The sequence below is a fragment of the Salvia miltiorrhiza genome, chromosome 7 (genome assembly GCF_028751815.1).
Source record: "Salvia miltiorrhiza cultivar Shanhuang (shh) chromosome 7, IMPLAD_Smil_shh, whole genome shotgun sequence".
Lineage (NCBI taxonomy): Eukaryota > Viridiplantae > Streptophyta > Magnoliopsida > Lamiales > Lamiaceae > Salvia > Salvia miltiorrhiza.
In genome coordinates this window covers 3,643,101-3,665,745 of record NC_080393.1, presented here as the reverse complement: position 1 = coordinate 3,665,745, position 22,645 = coordinate 3,643,101, and the positions used below count along the sequence as shown (strand labels likewise).

The following is a 22,645-nucleotide window of genomic DNA, read 5'->3' as shown; positions in this document are numbered from 1 at the left end:
CAGACTTTTAAAATTTGGGTGTATTAGTTCAAGACTTTTAAAAGTCTTTTAAAGTCTGAAACGATGCCTTGATATGAAACCTAAAACGAGTTAGAGACCTGATCAACAATTAACGTCTTGAGCTTAGGAAAGCTCTCAAGAACAACAAGAACATCATGCATCTGCTGGTCTTTAACAGCACATAGTCTTAGAAACTCAGCATTCGGGAATTGAACAGGCATGTTCTTCTTCTTCGTGTCGACAAGAAACTGCAAGTAGCAACATGAGTTGGCAGTTTGCACTAACTAGAAATCTATTATATAAATAATATAAATCATAAAGCAATAATGCATATAACAAATGGAACCTGAATGCTCCAATTTGATAACGAGACATTCTCAACATGGCGGATGCTTCGAAAAACTTGACGGAACATTCCAAGAGGCGCCATGTCCTCACGAGTAATAGAGTCGTCGTCAAAACAAAGAGTTGCAGTAGTCAAAGAAGGGACACATAGCAAACAACTCCCACAAACATCACCTGAAAATTTTAACTTCAATAGATTAGGAGCCCAAATTCTCAGCTCTGCCTCTGCCTTTACATTACACTTGCTCATTTCGAGCATCTTCAACCTAGTAGATCGGATATTGAAGTTTTCACTAATTTCAAAAGTCCCATAAAACAACTCTTCCAACAGAGGAGCACCCACAAGAATTTGGTTCATGGCATCACCACTCGACCCATCCGGATTCCAAATGTGTAATCTCTTGAGTTGATTCCACTGCACATTCCTCTCGATTTTCAACGAACACTTGTATAGGGATAATTCTGTAATTGATGAGCATGAATACAAACACTGCGGAACCAAGTATGCCCCATGCGGTTCACAGTCGAAACCTACAATTAGCTTTTCCACTTGTTTTTCGATCGCAAAACGCAGCCACGAATCAATATCAGTAGATGGGCTCAAACGATGACCAAAGAAGATTATGGTGAACTTCATAATCTTGGCACCTTTCCATTGTGCAAGAGCCCCAGAAACAAACTTTGAATATTCAACCCATAAACCACCGGAGAAAGGAAGGTCAAAACGAAGGCAGGGGACGGTGGTCCATCGATTCTTCCATCGTTTGGAGAGAAGGGATGTCATAACCACATCTTTCATATCTAACAACGAAAGAATGGTCAGGATTAACGAGTCAGGTAACTCACTGAGTCGATCATCATCCATTGTTTCACTACTCAAAACTCTTGCCGGCGGTGTAATCGGTTTTTCGGTCGAGGAGCAGAGAGCGGCGGCAACAGGGAAGAATGGAGGCGGTGAGGAGGGCGGTAAATTTGGGTATGGCTTCAAATATGCGACGCCTCTTGTTAGGGTTGTGGATTCGTGGGCCCACCCCAATAACTCGAATGGATTTGAGCTGAAAAGTTGTAGCCCGATTATTGATCGGGCTAGCCCATTCGAGTTTGAAGGTTAGGCGGATCAGCCCGTCAGATTGCTTAAAAAAAATAAATATGAATTCAAATTGAATTTCAGGCTGTATTCTCTCGCTCACGCGGCGCCTCCTCCGTTCTTCTTCCATTCACAAGGCGCCTCCTTCGCTCAGGCTAAATTTAAGTAGGCCTTAAATTAGTGGACGAAAGGAGTATATAATAAGTTGCTAATGATGTAAACCAGATTAACAACTACTTTCATATTCAAAATTATAATTAATAGTCAGATAAAGTAATTCAATTCAATTCAATTCATAAATATGCATAGTTGACTATGACATAAGTTTTAATAAAATATTGTTAAGTAGATTATGAGTAAATATGCATCAAATTCTTTGCCTTCGTCAGATGGTCTACAAACCCACCGATCAGATGAGTTTTTGATCGATAACTATCAAATCGTTGACTTTTATGACTGATAAGTGTCATATCAGCCAAATGTATAAGCAAAAAAAATTGGACGAATGTCAAGACTCAAGAGTAGAGATAGTTTGGAAAAACAAAAAAGTGACACCTGTAAAATACAATAGTAAGCTTTTGATAAATCTTGAATTTCAACAAGACTACAAATATCCTGACCAATCCAAAACAAAATAATATTTCCTCCATTCCACGAAACTTGAGGAATTTCTTTTCGACATTAATTTTAAAAATTAGTATTTGGTCTATTAAATATGATGGGTGAAAAATGAAAAAAATAAATGAAGGGGATTTTTTTTTGCCATATAAGAAAAATGCTCAAAATTCGCAGAACAACTCGAAAAATAATAATGCTCAAACTTCACGGGACGAAGGGACTGAAAAGTTCATGTTAAAATTTCAAAATCGATCACCAGAATCCCCAAAGAAACGGTGACAAACTTTTGTGATGTTTGAGAAAATTTGGCGTTTTCCTACAATCAGGGTCAGCCCTTTCATTAGGCCAAAGGGGCAATGGCCTAGGGCCCCCAAATTTTAGGGGCCCCAAAAAATGTAAAGCCCAATATTATTATTGAGCCGATTAAAAAAAAAATTATGTTTTCTACTTTTCCTAAGCCCAATACAAATATCACTCACTAATCTCTCTCTCTTAATTCTTTTTTCTTTCCCAATTCCCAGCAAATTAATGTCTCTGATCTCTCTCTCTTAATTCTTTTTTCTCTTCCAATTCCTAATTCTTTTTTCTTTCCCAATTCCCAGCAAGTTAATGTCTGATCTCTCTCTCTCTCTCTTAATTCTTTTTTCTCTTCCAATTCCCAACAAACTAACGTCTCTCTCTCATTTCTTTTTTTCCCCAATGTCTCTCTCTCTCTCAATTGATAGAAGACTGAGTGCTCTGCTCTCTCTCAAGACTCATTCTCTCTCTCATTCTAACTCTATCCTATTCTTAATTCTCTCTATTTGCTTAAGAATTTCAATTTGATTATCTCATTATATGCTCAAAATGCTAGGAGATCTAAATTTGTTTCTATAATTATTTGATCATTGTTTTCTAATTTATTGCACTTTATAGTTAATGTTACACGTTGTTACAACTTCTCGAACCTTCATCTTTTAAGGGGCCCCTTTTTTTCCTTTTTGCCTAGGGCCCCCGGAATGTCAGGGCCGGCCCTGCCTACAATTTCATCTAACTCATAAATCCCAAGGCCTTTATTTTCATCTAATCAAAACTCTCACTTTCTGCCGCCTGCGTAAAAAATTAAAAATCCACTTCTCCCTTCCCCTCTATTACATTTTTCAGGTAATAATCCTCTCCCACTGTTCCTCATACACATTTCGTCGAACATATGGAAGACAAACTCTCTCTCTTTACCTTTGTCTCATCTAAACAAACAACAGTTTCTGCCATGCAAGTTCAGTAAAATTTTCTGCCGCATTCAATCAGGATTGTCCAAATAACACATAACCAAATAGGTAGTTAAATAAATGGGAGTGGCCCAAATGGATATCACTAACCAAAACACGAGTTTCGTTCAAAATGAATGAGATAATTAATTACTCCACCATAACCTCGTTTACAATCAGCTTTGCATAAGGGGAAGATCTCCACATTCCCAAGAGCTTCTTTAAATCCAAAATAAAGGCCTCTTTGTTATTTTCCTCCCCGTAGGGTAGAAGCAGGTAGGGTTGAAGCACCATCTCCTCAAGCACCTCAGCGTTTTCCAACACATATTCTACCAATGGAGATATTGAGAATTCTTTGTCATGTATGTAAATCTTAACTGTCTCAAGATGAAGCAGAGAGGGACTAAGGGAAACCATCTCAGACGCCACCGACTCATACATATAATCATACTGCAAAACGAGAGAACTAATTTAGTAACACTCCCATAAATCCCAAATCCAATTCCAATGACTTAACACTAATCTATATCGCAACCTGACGAACAATTAACATCTTCAGCTTAGGAAACATGCCGAGAACAGCAAGAATAACAGGCACCCGGTAGCTATAAAATTCTAGTTCAAGAAACTCAGCATTCGGGAATTGAACAAGCATATCGTTCGCCTTCATGTCAACAAGAAACTGCAAGTAACAACACGAGCACATATGAAAAAAGCCATTGTAAGAAATAAAGTTATAATGCATAGATGAAATGAAACCTGAATGCTCCAATCTGACAAAAAGACATTCTCAACATGGCGGATGCTTCGAAAAACTTGATGGAACATTTCAAGAGGCGCCATGTCCTCACGATCAATTTCTCCAAATTCACCACTTAAATCTTTAAAAGAAAGAGTTGCAGTAGTTAAAGAAGGGACATATAGCAAACAACTACAACAAACAAGACCTGAAATTTCTAAACTCGATAGATTAGGAGCCCAAATTCTTAGCTCTGCCTCAGCCTTTAGATTACACTGGCTGACTTCGAGAATCATCAAGCTTAGTAGATCGGATATTGAAGTTTTCAGCAAATTGAAAATACCGCAAAACCAACTTTTCCAAGCGAGGAGCACCCACAAGAATTTGATTCATGGAATCACCACTCAACAGTCTCAACCCATCCGTAGTCACCAATTTTAAACTCTTGAGATTATTCCACTGCACATTCCTCTCGATTTTGAACGAACAACAGTATAGGGATAATTTTGTAATTGATGAGCATGAATGCAAACACTGTGGAAGGAAGTATGCAACATCATATATAATTCCGAAACCAAAAGATAGCTTTTCCACTTGTTTTTCGATAGCAAAAAGCAGCCACGAATCAATATCAGTAGATGGGATCAAAGGATCATCAGAGGAGAAGAATATGGTGAGCTCCAGGATCTTGGCACCTTTCCATTGTGCAAGAGCCCCAGAAACAAACTTTGAAGATTCAAAGCGAAAATCAAGGCAGGGGACGGTGGTCCATCGATTCTTCCATCGTTTGGAGAGAAGCTCTATCGGATTCTTTTGAATCTGATTCTTAAGATAATGAGCGAAAGGAGCGCGAAAGGTTGATTTTATGAAAATAAATTTGAATAAAGACAGAGTAATTATATATTAACTTTTTAATCATTGATGTATTAATATCTTAGAATTTTATCCCTACATATATTATCTTTCCTTAATAAGTAATTAAGATTATTTCCTTATATGTATGAAACCAATTATACTATGTTTAACTAATTAATTATTACCTAATATGCATTGGTTTATTTTTTACTATATGTTAACTGGATTTTATTTTTGATAAAACATTTTAAATTGCGTGTCATTATCAATTTCTGATAAAAACATAGGAATCTGAAAAAGGAGAACTAAACAATTAGCCTTAACTTGATTTATTATTTTCGTTTTATTATTTAATTATTTTTTCGTTTTGATATGTTAACTTGATTTATAAATTCCCCTATTTAAATTAGTCTACAATATCACAATTTTATTGCCTAATTATTTTAATTATCTCCACAATATCACGATTGTGTTAAAAATAAAAATAAAAAAGGGTTAATTATAATTAATGGCCCGAACATTAAAGATTTTACTCGTCATGTTTCTATTAATTAATTTTTTTTTTCACAAATCATATTTTTATATCTCGTTTTGTTTAAATAATAGTAATAATTAATTACTCTTCATAACTCTCTCTTAAGTGGAGTATAAAATTATTCATTTTTCCCATCCTTTCCTATGGGAAAATATGCTTCCGAAAATTTATACCATCTACTCGAATTTATCCCTTTCTTAAGGGAAAATGTGTTGTTCGAAAAATAATACCACCAACTCACATTTTTTTGTTAAATCAAAATAAACGAAATATAAGATGATAAATAGAAGTTATCCATTTCTTATATCTCAAATCAAATACGTTAATAGTAGTGTTATTGATTCCAGGCTATGTTTTGTGATCGAAGTAAGGTAATGTTTCAAAAACACTATTTTTCTTCATGTCGATTATGACTTTTTATTATAATAATAATTACTTAAAATTATCCGGCTAAGACCCGCGATCCGCGTCTAAACTCGCCTAGAACCCCGATTTGACCTGTCTCACCCATACACGTCTGACAAAAGAATTTGTATTAAAGAGAATATATTTATAGAAAATCATCAGTAGTAGCATATATACGTACATATAGCTCTTTGCTTCCCCTGTTTCATTAAGTATGACTCTGTAATTTTGGACATGATTATTAAAAATAAGAGTTTTTAAAATATATAATCTATATAATATATAAAACATGAGTTTTTTCTCTCTTTTTTCTCTCTCTTTCTTCTCCCACCAATTTTTTCCCCTCTATTTTTAATTCTTTTCTAAACATCCTCAAATTTAATTTATGCATAAATATTTAATATGATTATATATAATATAAGATCGTGACAAAAAATTTAATATGATATAAAAATCATCAAAAATGAATTTAAAACGAATAAATTATGAAAAGTTTAAAATATTTTATTTTCTCTCTCTTTGTTAAAATTTTATAACTTTTTATTTATGTTTGTGTATAAAAATGTTTACTTTACTTATTACTATGACGTGTAATACTCTATAATAAAAATGTGCAGTGTTAATTTTCATTATCAAATAATTTAGAGGAATTAATGTGTTATTTTATTTTTTAAATATATTTTGTATTTATTTATTTTTTAATTCTATTTAATATTTATATTTATTTATTTAAATATGTTGTTAATTTCGATGTTCACCGTGCATAACACGGATGGACGTACTAGTTGATAGAAAGTGATAGAGCCCTTAATTTTTTGTGGGAGAAATCATTTTTTTTTTGGGAATAAATCATTATTAACCGGATAAACAAAAAAGAAAACCCAGTCATTCTTACTAGGACATTGAAAATAATTGTTTGTCTGAAAAAAAAAGTTTTCAAATTATTATATGATTGCCACAATAAGAGGATCAATTTGCATCTACACCAGTTTATTACATGGGCTATATGCCAAAACTATGCACTAGCTATACTAGTAAAAGGATTTGGAAAAGTGATTCATTGCAAAATGAGTCTAAGATAAGAAGTTAATAACTCTACTATAATGGTGTGTTTGCTTTTTATCCCTCTAAATAGAGGGATAATAAAAATTTATGCCTTTAAATGTTTGATTTCTTATCCCATATTCTACACGAACACCATTTTTCCTTCCTTATTTTCACTTCAGGAGGGATAATATCATCACACCAAAATTGGAGGGATAATATTATCCCTCCTTGAAGTAAAAATAAGGAAGGAAAAATAGTGTTTGTGTAGAATGTGAGATAAGAAAGCAAACATTTAAAGACATAAATTTTTGTTATCCCGCCATTTAAAGGGATAAAAAACAAACACACCCTAAAGAAACAAACAGAGCACCTTGCTTAGCTAAAAAAAAAAGAGTTGGTCTTGTATACACCCGGTCACATAGTATGCGATATATCGGATTTCAAAGTTTACATTTCTTCACGATAATGTTTACTTATGCTATGAGTAGAAGTTCTCATGAATAAAAGTAAACATTATCGTGAAGAAATGTAAACTTTGAAACCGATTGCATAGTATGAGACCGAGTGTATGCAATAATGTGCGTAAAAAAAATAGAGCACCTTGCTCATATTCCGAGCAACTGGCATGCAGATTAATAGATAGTCGTATAAAGAAAGTAAAGAAGCAATTAGAGTACATTAGCAAACTTGAAGAGTCTATAAAAATTAGAGAGCAAAGTTTTTTTAGGACAGTAACTTTGGTCGTTTTGCAAATATAGGACAATTTTTTTCGGGCTTGCAATTATAGGACAATAATTAAAAAATTCGACAATTGTAGGACAAATTGAGCCCGATCGGGCTAAATCACACACGTAACTTAATTTTTGCGGGCCGATGCCTACGTGGCTGACAAGTAAGCTGTCTACTCAGCTTATAAAAAAATTAATTAAAAATTAAAATGAAGGCACCAACAATTGATAAAAATCAAAGCCTTGGCCGAACAAAATTGATAAAAATTTTGGGCAAAGTATTGAGGAAGCCACGGGAGGCTATCGACAACACCTTGGCCGTGTATAGACAGGCGCCGTCATGAGCGCGTCGCCGAGGCCGGCGGTGAAGCGGCACAGCCCATAAGACTACCACCTCAAGATGAGATTCAAACATAGAAGATGCCTCGTCGAAGAAGATGCCTCGACGAATACCGTGGTGTAGTGACAGCCGATCCAGTCGGAGGTGCGTCCGGCGACGATGAAGTCCATAAGCGAATAGACATTTTTTTTAGAGCTTGAGCGGATATATAGACATTGTAAATTCCCATTACCACTTGTTTTTTGGTTATCTGATATATCAAGGTTTTTCTCAATGTATAGCATTGCAAAACTCATCAATCCAATATATGCACACCACATGTTCGACAAATGTTCAAACAGAAGAAATCTGCAAAATATAGCACCAAACAAAGCTAATTTTCAATTATCAAAATATATCTATTAATTTTAGACTGGAACAATATTCTTCTCTTCTATTGATTTTAGACTAGGGTTCTTTGCAGAATTCTGGAGGGTTTGGATTTGGAGTTTTTTTCAAAGTCACGGTAATGCTAGTAGTAATAGCAGAGTAATTGTTGGTGCCTTCATTTTAATTTTTAATTAATTTTTTTATAAGTTGAGTAGACAGCTTACTTGTCAGCCACATAGGCATCGGCCCGCAAAAATTAAGTTACGTGTGTGATTTAGCCCGATCGGGCTCAATTTGTCCTACAATTGTCGAATTTTTTAATTATTGTCCTATAATTACAAGCCCGAAAAAAATTGTCCTATATTTGCAAAACGACCAAAGTTACTGTCCTAAAAAAACTTTGCTCTCATAAAAATTAAGTTCAAGGTCAAAAACTTATAGCTACAATTCAAATAACACATAATCATATAGTTGGAAATAACACATAATCATATAGTTGGATAAATTGATAGGATTAGCCCAAATTAACATCACTGATTAAAACAAGCTTGGTTCAAAATGCCCTGTTCCAACTGCTACATAGTTATCCCTCTGGAAGTAGATATGATAAATTATAATGTGACCTCGTTTATAATGAGTTTCACAGAAGTGGAAGATCTCCGCATTCCCAGGAGCTCCTTTAAAGCCAAAATAGTCGCCTCTTGATCATATTCCTTCCCGTTGGTTCGAAGCACCATCTTTTGAAGCACGTGAGCGTTTTCCAACAAAAATTTTACAAATGTAGATATTGAGGGATAACTTTCATAAACATTAATCTCAACTGTCTGTAGATGCAACAGAGAGGGACTACGGGAAATCATCTCAGACGCCACTTTGATAGGCACACAACCATTCTGCAAAAAGAAAAAAATTAATTTAGTAACATTCCCAAAAAAACAGCAAAAGATACGAAGCCCAAAACGAGTTAGAGAATGGTGGGACACTAATCTATATCTCAAGTGGTAAAGAGAGACCTGAAAGTCTTGATGAACAATTAACATCTTCAGCTTAGGAAACATCTCAAGAACAGCAAGAACATCAAGCATCTGGTGGTCTTTAGAAGCACATAGTTCTAAAAACTCAGCATTCATGAATTGAAGAGGCGTGTCGTTCACCTTCATGTCAACAAGAAACTGGAAGTGACAACATGAGTTTGGGTTCAAATCAAATTCCATAAATGACAAAACCATAGTGAGAAAGTTATCTACTACCTAGAAATCTATTAGTATATAAATCATAAAGCAATAATGCATATAACAAATGCAACCTGAAAGCTCCAATATGATAACGAGACATTCTCAACATGGCGGATGCTTCGAAAAACTTGATGGAACATTTCAAGAGGCGCCATGTCCTCACGAGTAATTGAGAAGTCGTCAAAACAAAGAGTTGCAGTAGTCAAAGAAGGGACATATAGCAAACAACTCCCACAAACATCACCTGAAATTTCTAAACTCAAAACATCAGGAGCCCAAATTCTCAGCTCTGCCTCTGCTTTTACATCACACCCGATGATCTCGAGAATCTTCAAGCTAGTAGATCGGATATTGAAGTTTTCACTAATTTCAAAACTCCACAAAACCAACTCTTCCAACAGAGGAGCACCAAGAAGAATTTGGTTCATGGTATCGCCACTCAATCCATCCGGATATAAAAATTCTAATCTCTTGAGTTTATTCCACTGCACATTCCTCTCGATTTTCAACGAACACTTGTATAGGGATAATTCTGTAATTGATGAGCATGAATACAAACACTGTGGAACAAAGTATGCACCAGGCGGTTTACATTTGAAAACTACAATTAGCTTTTCCACTTGTTTTTCGATCGCCAAAAGCAGCCACGAATCAATATCACAAGATGAAGGATAATAAGAGGAGGAGGAGAAGTATATGGTGAAGTCCAGAATCTTGGTACCTTTCCATTGTGCAAGAGCCCCAGAAACAAACTTTGAATATTCAACCCACTTATTACGGGTGAAAGGAATGCCAAAATCAAGGCTGGGGACAGTGGTCCATCGATTTTTCCATCCTTTGGAGAGAAAGGTTGTCATAACCACGTCTTTCATATTTAACAACGAAAGAATGGAGAGGATTAACGAGTCAGGTAACTCACTGAGTCGATCATCATCCATTGTTTCACTACTCAAAACTCTTGCCGACGGTGTAATCGATTTTTCGGTCGGTCGATCGACGCGGAGAAGCAGCAGTGCGGAGGCGGTGGGGAGGGCGGTAAGTTTGGGTGTGGCTTCAAATATGCGGCGCCTCTCGTAGAAGAAGAAAGTTTTGGTTTGGCTTCAAATATGTGACGCCTCTTGTTAGGGATGTCAATCCGTGGGCCCACCCGAATAACTACCTCTCTCGTATCCAACAACGAAAGAATGGAGAGGGTTAACGAGTCAGGTGATAAATATAAGATGATAAATAGAAGTTATCCATTTCGTATATCTCAAATCAAATACAATTTTTCTTATATCTTAAAGCAAATACACACGTTTGGTTTCTTGGATATGATAGATAAGATTGATAATAGTAATAGGATTGGAGGGGTGATTAAATAATCCACCCAACTTTGGAGTGATAAACAAATCACTCATATGGGTGATTAAATGCCGGTTGAGTTATCAATCGCTGGCTCCATCATGCAAACTAAACACTTGATTAAGGTGAATTATTTTATCAATCCTCCCTTATCACTCAAACCAAACGCCTCCGCGAGTATAAATAACTTCTGCTAAAGGGGAAGATCTGGACATACTCAACAATCTTTTATTTTACTAGTTTACAATGGAAAAGATAACATAGAGGAGCATCTGTCCTCAGCAGGACTCGATCCTTGGTTGCAGACACCAGCTGATCTCCACCGTTGAAGCAACACTATTTGAAATGTTTAATCAATTTTGTCGAAGCATCCGCCATGTTAAGAAGCTCAGTTTATCATATTGGTGCATTCAGGTTTGATTTTTTCCATTTAGTTAGCAATGTAATGACTTGAAGTTGAAGGTGGTCTCATCTCATGTTGTACTTGCAGTGGCTTCTCACCATGAAGAAGAAAGATATGGTTGTTCGGTTCCCAAATGCCGAGCTTCTAAAACACAAAAGCATATACCAATATTTTGGTTTTCTTGATCTCCTCGATCTTCTTGAGATGTTTCCTAAGCTTAAGACAGTTAAGTTTTCATCGAAAATGCCAGGTTTCTCTTTTATTCACCTAATTTTCCATAATTGATAGTACATGCATTTCAATTTTGCTTTTCTTAGTGTGTTTGGTTTAACATCTCCTTGATAGACTTTGCAGGATGGTGTTTCCATCTTTAAGAGTCTTGAGACGACATTCCCCAGGCCCTCACTCTCACTGCTCCTTCTACATACAGTTTATATGACTTGGTTTAAAAGTGATCCCTCAATTATTCAATTTATAGGAATTCTCTTGCAAAATGCTCCCTCGCTTCACAAGATGGTGTTTCGTCTTGTAAATTTCACAGATAATCACGAACAGTTTCTAATGATACAAGAGAAGGTGTGAAGCTTGCCAAGATCCTCCGCAACTGCAGAGCTCATTATATTTGAAGATGTAATTGATTAATCAAAGAGGTTTCTTAGTGTTGATCAACGACATTACTTGTTTTTAGTTTTGTGTGTTATGTTTTTAAGCAGCATCTCCGCTGCTGTTCAGTTGAACAACACAATTCAATTACCGTTTTGACGCAATTTGACATGAATTAGTTTTCAGTTTATATATCTTTACTTCATTTTGTTGATGTGTATGTATGATATCCTTACTTGTAGTGTTAAATTAATTAGCATGCATCATCATATGTTCATAAACCAGACTTTACCTCTTTTAGCAAAAACTATTGATAACAATACATTGTGTGGTATGAGAATTGAACCTCGGGCTCATTGACATTGTGACATTGTGTGGTATGAGAATTGACCCCATAATTAGTCAGCAACTATGCTCTAATTAAACAAAGAATACCTTCCAACAGAGATGAAATATGATTTTATTATAAGAAAAAACCTATCAACCCTTGAAGTGAAATGAGATGCTTACAAGGGCTGAGCCTCGTTAAAATCTCATCAGAGAAAACCCATTGGGAAAAACTCTGTATGAGGAAAAAGAGTACTCGTCAATTACAATGATAAAACAAGAAAAAAAGTGCAACAAACCAGTACAACGCCAAAAAGAACACGCACCAAACGGACCCGACAAAGAAAGTACTATTCAAAATGCCAAACAAATGGCTTAACATTAATAAGTCAACAACTTCCAGTAGAGGATGACTTATCAGTTATACATCAAATTACGCATATGATGACTTGTGCAGTAGGAGAGGATCTCGGCACCCTCATCACCTTCTGCTGTACCAAGCTTATGATGACTTGTGCAGTAGGAGAGGATCTCGGCATCCTCATCACCTTCTGTTGTACCAAAATGAATGTCTTTGGATCAGATGCATCCTGTCTTAGTTGAATAACCATCTTTTCAAGTATGGGAGCGTTTTCCAACAGAGTTTGTATCAACGGAATTATTGAAGGGTCGCGCATAGACCAAGTAGCCTCAAATGTCTTTAGATGGAGAAGAGAGGGACTGGGAAAACTCATCTTAGCATACGCCAATGTATCAACCATAGCATTGTGAACCTCTTCACTATCGTAAAAATGACGAGCCTGCCATGTATTATTAGCCCAAAATACGATGTTAATATTAATCCAAAAATCCCAAACATTGAATTGAAGATTAGGAAAGAAAGTGAATAGATAATAGAATTGACGACTAGGAAAGAAATCCCCTAACACAAATTAAACGATTTGATGATGTGCTAAGTAAAGACTGATCTATAACTCATCTTCATTAAATAAAGAGCTTCAAGTGATAAAATATACAATAAGTGAATAAAAGAGCGACCTTGCGGCTGCCTTGTTCAACGATTAACCTCTCCAGCTTGGGAAACATCATCCCTACCAAATCAAGCAAATATTTGGCATCTACATAGTCAAGCTCTAGAATCTTAGAATTTGACAACGGCATAACCTTATCTTTATTCTTGAATTTGACAAGCATCTGCCAAAGTAAAAGCGTAATACTACAAATGGCTACAAAACGATGAACAATTAAGAAACATAACTAGAGAAAAATATAAGAAATCAAACCTCAAAGCACGAATATGACAAATTGACCTTCTCAACATGGCGGATGCTTCGAAAAACATGATTAAGCAATTTAAATTGTGCTGCTACATCTCCATTGTGCACCAAAGAAAGAATTGCATGAGTCAAAGACGGGACATCCAACAAACAAATACCATGAAAACGAGCCTCAAGAACTAAATTCAAGAGATTAGGAGCCCAAATTCTCAGCACTGTAGTTCCATGCCAAATATAATCCATTTGTATCTTGAGCATCTTCAAACTAGTAGATCGGATACTGAAGTTTTCTTTTTCACCAATTTTGAAAGACTTCAAAACCAAATCTTCCAACAGAGGAGCACCCAAAAGAATTTGGTTCATGGCATCACCACTCAAAAAATCCGGATATGTAATTTCTAAACTCTTGAGTTGATTCCACTGCACATTATCCTCAATTTTCAGCTTGCAACTCGCAAGAGTTAATTTTGTAATCGACGAGCATGAATACAAGGGCTGAGGTAAGCAATAATCAACCTTCTTATATGTATTAAGATCTCCCCAACACACTCCCACTCGTTTTACGATAGCATTAAGTTCTCGCCAATTCGACAAGTCTAAATAAAGCTCTCCCACTCGTTTTTCGATAGCGAAAAGCAGCCATGAATCAATAACACTACTACAAGGGTCCACATTGTAAGGAGGGAAAGATAAGCGTAATTTCGGAATCTGGGGGCCTTTCCATAGTGAAACAACACTAGAGATAAAACTTGGAGTTTGTTCCAAGAGATCAAGGCAGGGGATGGTCGACAAGAGGTTTTCCCAACGTTTGGAGACAAGGGCTGTCCGAACAACATCTTTGATATCCAACAATGAAAAGATTTCAATAATTAAAGAGTCGGGTAACTCACTCAGTCGATCTCGACCGCTGTTTGCTTCTGCAGTTCCGTAATCTTCCCATTCATCCATTTTTTGACCAATCCAAATAGGAGTACTCAAAACCCTATTGTAAATGAGTAGTCTTCGTCGGAATTTATGGAGAAAAGGGAGCGGGACGAGAGAATTGCATATTTAGGATTTTCCCCTTCATTTTCGTGAGGAACGAGAGGATTAGCGACAGATGAGTTGAGAGAAGCGTAGGCGGAAGAACTCGTCGGAAATTGAGGGAGACTCGGTGAATTTTGAGGAAAGGGTTTCTGAGCAGATGAAGGCGGGTTATGGCGTGAGCGGCAAGAGAGAGAGAAACGTACAGAGAAGGGATTGAATTTGGACTCAAAGGTTTGGATTTGTAATATTCTTCATAAAATATTTTAATAGTATTTATTACTCCTTCGTCCCCCGAAACTTGAACAATATTTTTTTTTAATTGTCCCACGAAACTTAAGTACTTTTCTTATATGACAATTTTTTTTTCGTTATTCATCTTTTCACCTACTACACTAAACGCACAAAATACTAATTTGTAAAACTTGTGAAGAAAAGAAAGTGCTCTAGCTTCACGGACGACGGGAGTATTTTAATAAGGGATAGTAATATTTTATGTCCTGAATTTTTAGTATTCTTCATAAAATATTTGAATTTTTAAATATTTTATTATATAAAATTTGGTGACTTAAAAATGATTCGTTTCATTAGAAAAATCTCAAATTATCAATTTAGTGGTATAATTTCACAACTTGATCGAAAAGACTAAATTTTCAGTCGTCGAATTTTATATAACATGATATTTTATAAGAAGTATTAAAAATTTAGGGTATTTTAGGAGAAAGCAAAAATTTAAGACATTTTATAAAAAACATTAAAAATTCGAGTTATTTTATGAAAAACGCTAAAAGTTCAAATTTTTAAAGGAGATAATGAAAGTTCAAAACATTTTATGTAAGAGGTGGTCTTAGGTACAGCCAGATAACCGTACAATCGGGTTACACCTGTACCTAGAGCCTGACCCGTATCTTGACCCGAACTGCATAAATAACATTATTTTGGATGAGGATTAATTCGATTGTACCCAAATTTTTGTGTTTATGGAAAACACTAAAAGTCTGGGACATAAAATAATAATAATAATAATAATAATAATAATAAATACAATCCTTCTTTCCCCCAAAAAAGAAAAGTAAAGAAAAGAAAAGAAAAGAAAAGAAAGCTTGATAAATCAATAGGGCTGGCCCAAATGGACACATGACTAATCAAAGGGTGATTCTATTCATAGCCCCCATTTTACTCCTTATAACCTCATTTTAAAAATATTAATAATAATTAATTAAAAATTTACTATTTTACCCTATATTTTATAGTTCCAAATTAAACTAATTTTTAATAAATCTGAAAAAATAAATATGTATAGCCTCTATCGTAAGCTGAGAATATTTATAGCCCCTTATATATAAACCCTGGAAATTAAAGAGATCAATACAACCATTGACGATTATTGCTTCGTGGCCAAGGATCCAACCATTAACGACGATTGCTTCGTAGCCAATTCAAAATTATGAGAACTATATGAAATAATCAATACAACCATTGACGACGATTGCTTCGTGGCCAATTGGATCTAATAATCCAACTGGACAAGAGATCAACAATTTGCTGAGTCCAGCCACACCATTCTTCTTCAACACATTGTATGATCCCTACAGAGAAGGTGACGACTTCGTCCGTGGCTACCCCTTCAGCCTGAAGGAAGGAGCGCCTACTGCCGTCTCCCATGGACTCTGGCTCAACATCCCTGACTACGATGCCCCAATTGTCAAACCTCGCGAGCGAAACACCAGGTAAGATGCAAAGCCAACCAATGATGTTAGGTATGGCAGCAATCATTAAAGACTGCAAGATAACACATGTTAAAGTTGTGAGACCATTCATCACAAAATCGAAAGAACAAAGAACTGGCCTATGAACTAATAAGCAAATGGGGAATGAGGGTTATGAAATTTCTTCAATTTCAAATAGGATAAAATATTAAATTCTTAATTAATTATTATTAATATTTTAAAAAGGAGGTTGTAAGGAGTAAAATGGGGGCTATGAATAGAATCACCCCTAATCAAAACACGAGTTTGGTTCAAAATGGCCTACTCCTCCTATCGAAGTAGATATGATAATAAATTACTCCAATAGAACCTCGTTTATAATCAGCTTTGCATGAGGAGAAGATCTCCGCATTCCCAGGAGCTCCTTTAAAGCCAAAATAAAAGCCTCTTGATTATTTTTAAGGCGCAGGTAGGGTTTAAGCACCATCTTTTGAAGCACGTGAGCGTTTTCCAACAGAAATTTTACCATTGAAGATATTGAGGAGGGATAGCTTGTATATATAATCTCAACTGTCTGTAGATGTAGCAGAGAGGGACTACAGGAAATCATCTCAGACGCCACCGAGTTATACAAATAACCATCCTGCATAAAGAAAGAATTAATGAAGTTAGTAACACTCCCCAAAAAAACCCAAAAGTTGAATCCAAATGACTTGATATGAAACCTAAAACGAGTTAGAGAATTGTAAAAAGAGACCTCATAAACAACTAACGTCTTCAGCTTAGGAAACATCTCAAGAACATCAAGCAGCTGGTGATCTTTAAAATCACATAGTCTTAGAAACTCAGCATTCGGGAATTGAAGAGGCATGTCGTTCTCCTTCATCTCAACAAGAAACTGCAAGAAACATGAACATGAGTTTTGCACTATACCAAGAAATTCGATTATATAAATCATAAAGCAATAATGCATAGTATAAGAAATCAAACCTGAACGCTCCAATCTGACAACGAGACTTCCTCAACATGGCGGATGCTTCGAAAAACTTGTTGGAACATTTCAAGAGTAAACAACTTTTTAAAAGAAAGAGTTGCAGCAGTCAAAGAAGGGACATATAGCAAATAACTACCACACACAGAAGCTGAAATTACTAAACTCCATAGATTAGGAGCCCAAATTCTCAGCTCTGCCTCAGCCTTTACATCACACCCGTTGATCTCGAGAATCTTCAAGCTAGTAGATCGGATATTGAAGTTTTCACTAATTTCAAAACTCCACAAAACCAACTCTTCCAACAGAGGAGCACCCACCAGAACTTGGCTCATGGCATCACCACTCAAGCCCTCCGATTTCCTAATGTTTAAACTCTTGAGTTTATTCCACTGCACATTCGTCTCGATTTTCAACGAACAAGTGCGCAGTGTTAGTTCTTTGATCGATGAGCATGAATACAAACACTGTGGAACGAAGTATGCACCATGCATTTTAAATACGAAACCAAAAGTTAGCTTTTCCACTTGTTTCTCGGTCGCAAAAAGCAGCCACGAATCAATATCAGAAGATGGGATCAAAGGATCATCAGAGGAGAAGAATATGGTAAGCTCCAGAATCTTGGCACCTTTCCATTGTGCAAGAGCCCCAGAAATGAAGTTTGAAGATTCAACCAATAAATCACGGGAGAAAGGAAAGCGAGAGCGAAAGTGAAGGCAGGGGACAGTGGTCCATCGATTTTTCCATTGGTTAGAGAGAAAGGTTGTCGTAACCATATCTCTCATATCCAACAACGACAGAATGGAGAGGATTAATGAGTTAGGTAACTCACTGAGTCGATCATCATCCATTGTTTCACTACTCAAAACTCTATCGGATTCTTTTGAAACTGATTCTTAAGATAACGAGCGAAAGGAGGGTGAAAGGTTGATTTTATGAAAATAAATTTGGATAAAGACAGAGTAGATTCAGATTTCAAATATGGTGTGGAAAGATTAAATGATAATAACAGCTGTTTGAACAGAAAAAGGCAATTTCATTTATCGATGAACATTGAACTCGCCTGAAGGAAACAAACGGCCGATAAATAACAGCTGTACTCAACAATATAGTCCAATATATTTTGATTCAATATTTGTATATTGCTTCAATATTTGTAAAATTTTAAATACTTTTAAAATATATTTTGATTTAATATTCAAAAATTATACTTCCTCTATACTCATAAAATATATCTAGTTCATTTTAATAAGTTTTTCACTTACAATAAAACGAAACACATATTCCACTCATAACATATTCAACTACTCCACTCACAAGTCACAACACATTAATACGTATTTATATAAAATGTATACCTTCTATTTTAATAAATTTTTCATTCACAATAAAACGAAACTTTTACTCCACTCACAACATATTCAACTACTTTATTAAAATATGTGCCATTTAGAATCATGTTTTTAATTAAAATATTTAAAATTAGTTAATATATTTAAAATTACACTAACCTTTAACTTTTCATGTTGTTATTTTAATATTTTAAATAAAATATTTAGATTTAAAATTTAAAAAAATGATACTCTTACTAATTTATAAAAAAAATACGTGTATCCTATCTCTCTATGAATCATCGAGTAGTTATTATATAGTTGATGTTAAAATGATATTCATTCGATGTGAGTATTCCTTTGTTTCTATTATGAAATTATTTAAATAAATATATTCGATTGTTACTATTATAATATTATTAAAATAAATATATTAATAATTTTTTTATATGAATCTTTAGGTCGAAATGACACAACAGGATAGTCCAAAAACCCAAAAAATTAAGTTCAAGATCGAAAATTATATAGGTACGAGCCTAATAAACACATAACCAAATACGACGATAAATAAAAAGGAGTGGTCCAAACCAAAGCGGATTGGCCCAAATTGACATCATTAATCAAAATTTAAAAGCCAAGCTACGTGGGCTTATGATCACCTCTGCGTAAGGGGAAGATCTCCGCATTCCCAGGAGCTCCTTTAAAGCCGAAATATACGCCTCTTTATCACGTCTCTGTCCATAGAGATCAACAACCATCTTTTGAAGCACGTGAGCGTTTTCCAATAGAAATCTTACCAGTGGAGATATTGAGCCATGGCATTCAAGTACGAAACTCTCAACTTTCTGTAGATGAAGCAGAGAGGGACCACGGGAAGTCATCTCAGACGCAACTGAGTTATGAATACGACCAAACTGCAAAAAACAGAAAAAGAATTAATTTAGTAACACTCACAAACAACGAATTCGAATGACTTGATATGAAACCTAAGACAAGTTAGAGACCTCATGAACAATTAACGTCTTCAGCTTAGGAAAGCTCTCAAGAACAACAAGAACATCATGCATCTGCTGGTCTTTAACAACACTTATTTTTAGAAACTCAGCATTCGGGAATTGAACAGGCATGTCGTTCTCCTTCATGTCAGCAAGAAACTGCAAGTAACAACTTGAGTTTGCACTAATTAGAAATCTATTTTTGTATATAAATCATAAAGCAATAATGCATATAACAAATGCAACCTGAATGCTCCAATTTGATAATGAGACATTCTCGACATGGCGGATGCTATGAAAAACTTGATGGAACATTCCAAGAGGCGCCATGTCCTCACGAGTAATAGAGTAGTCGTCAAAACAAAGAGTTGCAGTAGTCAAAGAAGGGACATATAGCAAACAACTCCCACAAACACTGGCTGAAACTTCTAAACTCAAAAGATTAGGAGCACAAATTCTCAGCTCTGCCTCTGCCTTTACATTACACCCGTTGATCTCGAGAATCTTCAAGCTAGTAGATCGGATATTGAAGTTTTCACTAATTTCAAAACCCCACAAAACCAACAAAACCAACTCTTCCAGCAGAGGAGCACCCACAAGAATTTGGTTCATGACATCGCCACTCAACGCATCCGTTTGGTAAATTGCTAATCTCTTGAGTTGATTCCACTGCACATTCCTCTCAATTTTCAATGAACACTTGGATAGGGATAATTCTGTAATTGATGAGCATGAATACAAACACTGTGGAACCAAGTATGCATCATCATTCTTGAAAACTACAAGTAGCTTTTCCACTTGTTTTTCGATCGCAAAACGCAGCCACGAATCAATATCAGTAGATGGGCTCGAACCATGACCATGGAAGATTATGGTGAGCTTCATAATCTTGGCACCTTTCCATTGTGCAAGAGCCCCAGAAACAAACTTTGAATATTCAACCCACTTATTATGCTTGAAAGGAGGGTCAAAACGAAGGCAGGGGACGGTGGTCCATCGATTCTTCCATCGTTTGGAGAGAAGGGTTGTCATAACCACATCATTCATATTTAACAACGAAAGAATGGTCAGGATTAACGAGTCAGGTAACTCACTGAGTCGATCATCATCCATTGTTTCACTACTCAAAACTCTTGCCGGTGGTGTAATCGATTCTTCGGTCGGTCGGTCGACGCGGAGAAGCAGCAGTGCGGAGGCGGTGGGGAGGGCGGTAAGTTTGGGTTTGGCTTCAAATATGCGGCGCCTCTTGTAGAAGAAGAAAGTTTTGGTTTGGCTTCAAATATGTGACGCCTCTTGTTAGGGATGTCAATCCGTGGGCCCACCCGAATAACTACCTCTCTCGTATCCAACAACGAAAGAATGGAGAGGATTAACGACTCAGGTGATAAATATAAGATGATAGTAGAAGTTATCCATTTCTTATATCTCAAATTAAATACAATTTTTCTTATATCTTAAAGCAAAGGCGTTGGGTTTGTTGGATATAATAGATAAGATTGATAAGAGTGATAGGATTGGAGGGTTGATTAAATAATCCACCCAACTTTAAAGTGATAAACAATCACTCATATAGGTGATTAAATGCGGGCTGAGTTATCAATACTACAACAAAATTCACCTATTAGGACTCTCGTGAGTGTCCTATTACATGGCATAATAGGACTTTCACCACTATAGGACTTTTCTGAGGAGAGTCCTATTTGCGCTAGTCACAAAATGTATAATAGGACACTCACAATAATAGGACTCTCACGAGTGTCCTATCATAGGAAGCTTCAAAACTCATTTTAGGACACTCAGGAGTGTCCTAATACAGTTTTGTGTGAAAAAAAAAATTAGTTGATGAGCATCCTATAGCTCAAGAACAAGCACATTATACCCTAGCCAAAACAAATTAATTAAATTAAAAGTGATACATTAGCATATCTCCTAAAGTAAATGAACAAAACATGTAGATAATTTAATCTAAGGTCTGAACTAATAGAAATAAATGAATTAAATAAATGATAGATCATCTTTAGATACATCAAGGGGGGCAGAAGCTCGCCAAAGTTTATCTTCACTCCCCGAAAAGATTGATCTTTCCAAGCATGACTTCAGTTTCGCAACAATTTTCCTGTCAGTATTATAGTCCGCCTTGAACTGCATTGACCATATGAAGAAGAATAAATTAGTTACATTACGTAAACTAGTCATAAATAGGAAGGGGGCATAGGGAAGAAGAAGATGAAGACAACATATTATAATCTATCTATACATGCATCCGCAAGGAACTCATGCTCTTCACTCATTGATGTGAGCCAAGATGATGCAGATTCTTGGAATAGAGAAAACTAACATATGTAACCAAATCTCTTGACTAAATATATTTTCAATGTCAGTTCAGAAAATTTTACCAATATTGAAAATTGTGGCTAAGTAATGAATGAGTTGTATTACCTGTAATGTTGTGAAGAGGAGGCAAGGCAGCTGAACCTTATCAATTCATCACTACAAATAAATTAATAAGCATCGACGATTAGCAATGGTGTCAGGCTGCTGCGACTGATGAAGTTGAACTGGAATAACAGTAACAACACAAAAACTTAGCTATATTGACATATTCAAGTCAACCTATCTTAATGCAACTGGAAAAGAATCAAATTTCAAAGGCAAAAGGAAGGTATGTGACAGCAAATTGAGCTGCTCCTAGCTCGTTTGCTATTTGAGCCAATTAACTTGGTACAATCAAGTAATTTCCATGCTGCTTCTTTCAAAGTGAATAACACTAGTTAAAATTGTGTCCTACACACACAGTTAATCCAAGACATTATCAGTCATGTCAACAGAAAAGAAAAGAGCTTGATGATTTTGGAGTGAGATAACCAAACATGGGCAATGAAAAGCCCTTTTCTTTTTGAGCCAATTCACATTTCCATGGCAAGACTGCAATTCACATCTACAAATGATACACCAAACCTCTTTTAGGGCTAGTATAATTTCAGTAAGGAAAGAAGCAGTAGTGTCATGCCTAGAGATGGCAATCTACCCGCGGGTAGCGGATATCCGCGAAAACCCGAACCCATTAGAGTGGGTTTGGATACCATTTAATA

The 22,645-nt window shown here is 35.7% G+C and overlaps 7 protein-coding genes and 1 long non-coding RNA gene across 8 annotated transcripts in view; all 8 read right to left on the bottom strand.

Moving 5' to 3' along the window:
• LOC130991712 (F-box/FBD/LRR-repeat protein At1g78750-like) overlaps positions 1-986 on the bottom strand; it is a 1,396-nt gene extending 410 nt beyond the window's left edge. Inside the window, exons 1-2 of the mRNA XM_057916073.1 lie at positions 347-986; positions 99-248 (exon numbers count right to left, since the gene is read on the bottom strand). Coding sequence (XP_057772056.1) covers positions 99-248; positions 347-982 — 786 coding nt within the window. The 5' untranslated portion in view covers positions 983-986. The remainder of the gene's footprint in view (positions 1-98; positions 249-346) is intronic.
• Positions 1-1,341, bottom strand: part of LOC130991706 (FBD-associated F-box protein At5g22730-like) — a 12,679-nt gene extending 11,338 nt beyond the window's left edge. Inside the window, exon 1 of the mRNA XM_057916066.1 lies at positions 994-1,341. Within this exon, the coding sequence (XP_057772049.1) occupies positions 994-1,210 (217 nt within the window). The 5' untranslated portion in view covers positions 1,211-1,341. The remainder of the gene's footprint in view (positions 1-993) is intronic.
• Positions 1,342-3,396: 2,055 nt separating this feature from the next.
• LOC130991713 (uncharacterized) lies at positions 3,397-4,799 on the bottom strand. Its single transcript, XM_057916074.1, has 3 exons — positions 4,057-4,799; positions 3,833-3,979; positions 3,397-3,747 (listed from the first exon to the last, which is right to left on the bottom strand). Exons 1-3 carry the CDS (start codon positions 4,330-4,332, stop codon positions 3,448-3,450), a joined length of 723 nt encoding a protein of 240 aa, XP_057772057.1. The 5' UTR covers positions 4,333-4,799; the 3' UTR covers positions 3,397-3,447.
• Positions 4,800-8,802: 4,003 nt separating this feature from the next.
• LOC130991711 (F-box/LRR-repeat protein At3g26922-like) lies at positions 8,803-10,567 on the bottom strand. Its single transcript, XM_057916072.1, has 3 exons — positions 9,622-10,567; positions 9,329-9,487; positions 8,803-9,208 (listed from the first exon to the last, which is right to left on the bottom strand). The coding sequence occupies exons 1-3, from the start codon at positions 10,486-10,488 to the stop codon at positions 8,927-8,929; spliced, it is 1,308 nt and encodes a 435-aa protein (XP_057772055.1). The 5' UTR covers positions 10,489-10,567; the 3' UTR covers positions 8,803-8,926.
• A 2,088-nt stretch (positions 10,568-12,655) lies between these two features.
• LOC130993067 (putative F-box protein At1g49610) lies at positions 12,656-14,452 on the bottom strand. The gene is made up of 3 exons (XM_057917789.1): positions 13,511-14,452; positions 13,266-13,421; positions 12,656-13,027 (listed from the first exon to the last, which is right to left on the bottom strand). Exons 1-3 carry the CDS (start codon positions 14,450-14,452, stop codon positions 12,656-12,658), a joined length of 1,470 nt encoding a protein of 489 aa, XP_057773772.1.
• A 1,542-nt stretch (positions 14,453-15,994) lies between these two features.
• LOC130993066 (FBD-associated F-box protein At5g22730-like) lies at positions 15,995-18,078 on the bottom strand. Its single transcript, XM_057917788.1, has 4 exons — positions 17,227-18,078; positions 16,994-17,134; positions 16,607-16,879; positions 15,995-16,309 (listed from the first exon to the last, which is right to left on the bottom strand). The coding sequence occupies exons 1-4, from the start codon at positions 18,076-18,078 to the stop codon at positions 15,995-15,997; spliced, it is 1,581 nt and encodes a 526-aa protein (XP_057773771.1).
• Positions 18,079-19,050: 972 nt separating this feature from the next.
• On the bottom strand, positions 19,051-20,905 carry LOC130991710 (putative F-box protein At1g49610). The gene is made up of 3 exons (XM_057916071.1): positions 19,800-20,905; positions 19,563-19,712; positions 19,051-19,472 (listed from the first exon to the last, which is right to left on the bottom strand). The coding sequence occupies exons 1-3, from the start codon at positions 20,664-20,666 to the stop codon at positions 19,179-19,181; spliced, it is 1,311 nt and encodes a 436-aa protein (XP_057772054.1). The 5' UTR covers positions 20,667-20,905; the 3' UTR covers positions 19,051-19,178.
• Positions 20,906-21,433: 528 nt separating this feature from the next.
• Positions 21,434-22,559, bottom strand: LOC130991714 (uncharacterized). Its single transcript, XR_009091181.1, has 2 exons — positions 21,993-22,559; positions 21,434-21,695 (listed from the first exon to the last, which is right to left on the bottom strand). It is a non-coding gene; the product is annotated as an uncharacterized LOC130991714 (long non-coding RNA).
• Between the last annotated feature and the right edge of the window lie 86 nt (positions 22,560-22,645).